We start from the raw sequence: 2,941 nt of genomic DNA, 5'->3' as shown, positions 1-2,941 counted from the left end.
TGTGCACTTCTCGGGATTTTGCAATAGATTTCTCCAAACAAAAAATGAGCATCGTAGGAAAAATGCATGTCTTAGAAAAAGCCATACTTAAGACTGGAACAATTCTCAAAGTTCAAGATGGGCAAAAAAATATAAAATAAGAGAAACCAAGAGCGACAGATTCATCCTTCTCTACCGTAGGTAACTTTGCATTCAAGCATGCCCCGCTAATGTACACACACCACAGTTGCATTCCACATAGGAAGTTTGGCATGAAAGTATGTAAAATAGATCGGGTGACTTGGTGCAACTTGCTGCCATGCAGTGGAAAGATGTAAACAATGTGTAAATACAGACCTCCCAGAACTACACATAAATTTTGCAATGCCCTTCATTGTGCTTACTACGAACAATCTGTGTGGCATGTGATGTTCTGCCCACGTTTCCAATGTGCATGTATCTCTGGATTGGGACTCAGGTGCATATTTGGCAGCAGGCATGTGCCAAACAGCTGTAAAACTCAGGTTCTGGGTGCTGCTTCCCAAGGCAAAGAATGGCATCTAAAAGCTTGTGCACAGGATTTCTCATTCACTTATATGAGCTGTATGCAGGTCTATGGCAAGGAGTTTCACAGAAAGGGGGCCACCACACTGAAGGCTCTGCTCTGGGTGGACTCCAATCGGACTATACGTCCATGTGGAACCACCAGGAGTATGCCCCCAGATTATCTCAGTGAGCAGAAAGATTGGTAAGGGAGAAGGCGCTTTCTCTGGCATCCTGGTCCCAAGTTGTTTAGGGCTTTATACACTAGGTTGACTGGAGCATTGATGGCTGAAAACTCAACTTATATCTGACAAGACACGGCATCGAGAACATCTTCGTTCCTATGGGGTGGCGATACGTGCAGCGAAGAAAGCTTTCTTTTCTGCACACATTGCATCTGTGGATTTGTGACCAGCAGAACTGTTCAGGGTGGTGAGGGGGCTAACTCAGGCACCCTCCCCCCTGAACCCAATTTTAGCGCTGTGATGCCTTTAACGATCATTTCACAGATTTTAGGTAGCAGTGGCTACACTGTAGTTATGTGCACCCATTTTAGAAAATTTATTTTCTTACCCTTGTGTTTAGATTATAAATGTCTACAGACTAGACCAGTTGATAATCATCTTGGTTTGTACAGGAGTCTGATATTCTCATTTTCCCAGGTGCCAGCAACTTCCTTGAGTGAGGCTGTTGGTAAGCAAAAGCCCTTCGGTTGAAACGTTTTGGGAGATTCACACTGCTAGAAGTTCCGGGCAGCACAATCCGAAACACAAACAGGCCCAGAGGCCCTTGTGAACAGAAGTTGCCTTGTAAGAGCAGTTTGCTGTAGCAGAATCCCTTCGTATCCAGAAGAGCGGGAAAGGGAAAGGGCCCTAATGTTCTTAAGCCCAGATATGGAGTGGCTGAGTTAAGAGTGGCAACACACACTCCTCCAACATTATACATTCGCTCAGCCACTTCCCGTCTCAAAGCAGATTCGGAGATGGCTGGGGCCTGCTTGTTGCTCCTGCTCCTGAAGATGTGTGGGATCCACACGGAGGAGGAAACGAAGAACCCCTGGGGCTGGGAAAGAAATGACTCTCAGGTTGCGAGTGAGGATTGGAAGCAGCGTCTGCCCAAAAGCATAATCATCGGAGTGCGGAAAGGGGGCACACGGGCCCTGCTGGAGATGCTGAGCCTGCACCCCCAGGTGGCAGCTGCCCATTCCGAGGTACATTTCTTTAACATGGAGGAAAATTATCATAAAGGATTGGGATGGTACAGCCAACAGATGCCAGTTTCACAGCCCAATCAAATCACTGTGGAAAAGACACCAGGCTATTTCTCTTCCCTCAAGGCTCCAGAAAGGATCCATATGGTAGACAGCGCTATGAAGCTCCTCCTGATTGTGCGGGACCCCGTGGAAAGGTTGGTGTCTGATTACACCCAGATCCTCCACAACCGCAAGGCAAGGCACAAGCCCTACCAATCTCTGGAGCAGATCCTGAGGAGGGGCCAGGAACTGAACACCAGGTACAAGGCCGTGCAGCGTAGCCTCTATGCCGTACACTTGGCTCGGTGGCTGGAGTTCTTCCCGAGGAAACAGATCCACGTGGTGGATGGGGGCAGCCTAATCCGGGAGCCGCTCTCAGAAATGCGCCATGTGGAGCACTTCTTGGGGCTGAAGCCTTACCTTGGCCCAGAAAACTTTTACTTCAACCAGACAAAAGGCTTCTACTGCCTTCAGGCAAGAGGGCATCAGCATTGCCTGGACCAATCCAAAGGGAGACCCCATCCCACTATAGATGAATTACTGCTGGAACAACTCTGCACTTACTTCAGCGAGCACAACGAGAACTTCTTCGCCATGGTGGGACGGACGTTCAACTGGTGCTAAGCCTTGCTTTGAGGCTTGCTGGTGATTAACTGAGATTGGGTAATTCGGGAATGGGAGATCCAGATGTTTAGGAAAAGGGCTTTCTGTGGTAGAGGTTTGTATTCTTCTTTCAAATAAGTTAGAAATCAAGCTCTATCACTGTGTTACACTCAGTGGTACATACATTTACAGGGAAGCAGCAGGAAGTAGGGGTGGTTGATCTCTCTTGGGGATGTTATACTCTAAGCCAGGGGTACTGAACCTCCTTTTGACCAAGGGCTGAATTCAATTTCAGAGACACTCTCAGAGGGTGGGGGCAAAGGGGCGGGTCAAAGCACACAAAATACCAGCGTATTTTAGTTTAAAGCTGTTAGTGCCACAAGCCTTAGGAAAGATATTCTGACCTCTTAGACTGGGAAAAACTGCGCAAAGCCAGGAAACCACCAAATGATTGGTAGCCAGGAGAAGGGAGTGAGGCCAGATTGGAAACCCAGGTAAAGCAGATTTGACCTGTGGGCCTGAGGTTCAACACCCCTGCTCTAGGATATAGGAGATACCGCCCAT

General features: G+C 48.1%; 1 protein-coding gene across 1 annotated transcript; it reads left to right on the top strand.

Moving 5' to 3' along the window:
• The first annotated feature begins 1,484 nt into the window (after positions 1 to 1,484).
• Positions 1,485 to 2,682, top strand: LOC134407343 (heparan sulfate glucosamine 3-O-sulfotransferase 1-like). Its single transcript, XM_063139066.1, has one exon. The coding sequence runs from the start codon at positions 1,505 to 1,507 to the stop codon at positions 2,396 to 2,398; it is 894 nt and encodes a 297-aa protein (XP_062995136.1). The 5' UTR covers positions 1,485 to 1,504; the 3' UTR covers positions 2,399 to 2,682.
• The last annotated feature ends 259 nt before the right edge of the window (positions 2,683 to 2,941 follow it).

Source organism: Elgaria multicarinata, chromosome 12 (assembly GCF_023053635.1).
Source record: "Elgaria multicarinata webbii isolate HBS135686 ecotype San Diego chromosome 12, rElgMul1.1.pri, whole genome shotgun sequence".
Lineage (NCBI taxonomy): Eukaryota > Metazoa > Chordata > Lepidosauria > Squamata > Anguidae > Elgaria > Elgaria multicarinata.
This window is presented reverse-complemented; position numbering and strand designations above follow the sequence as displayed.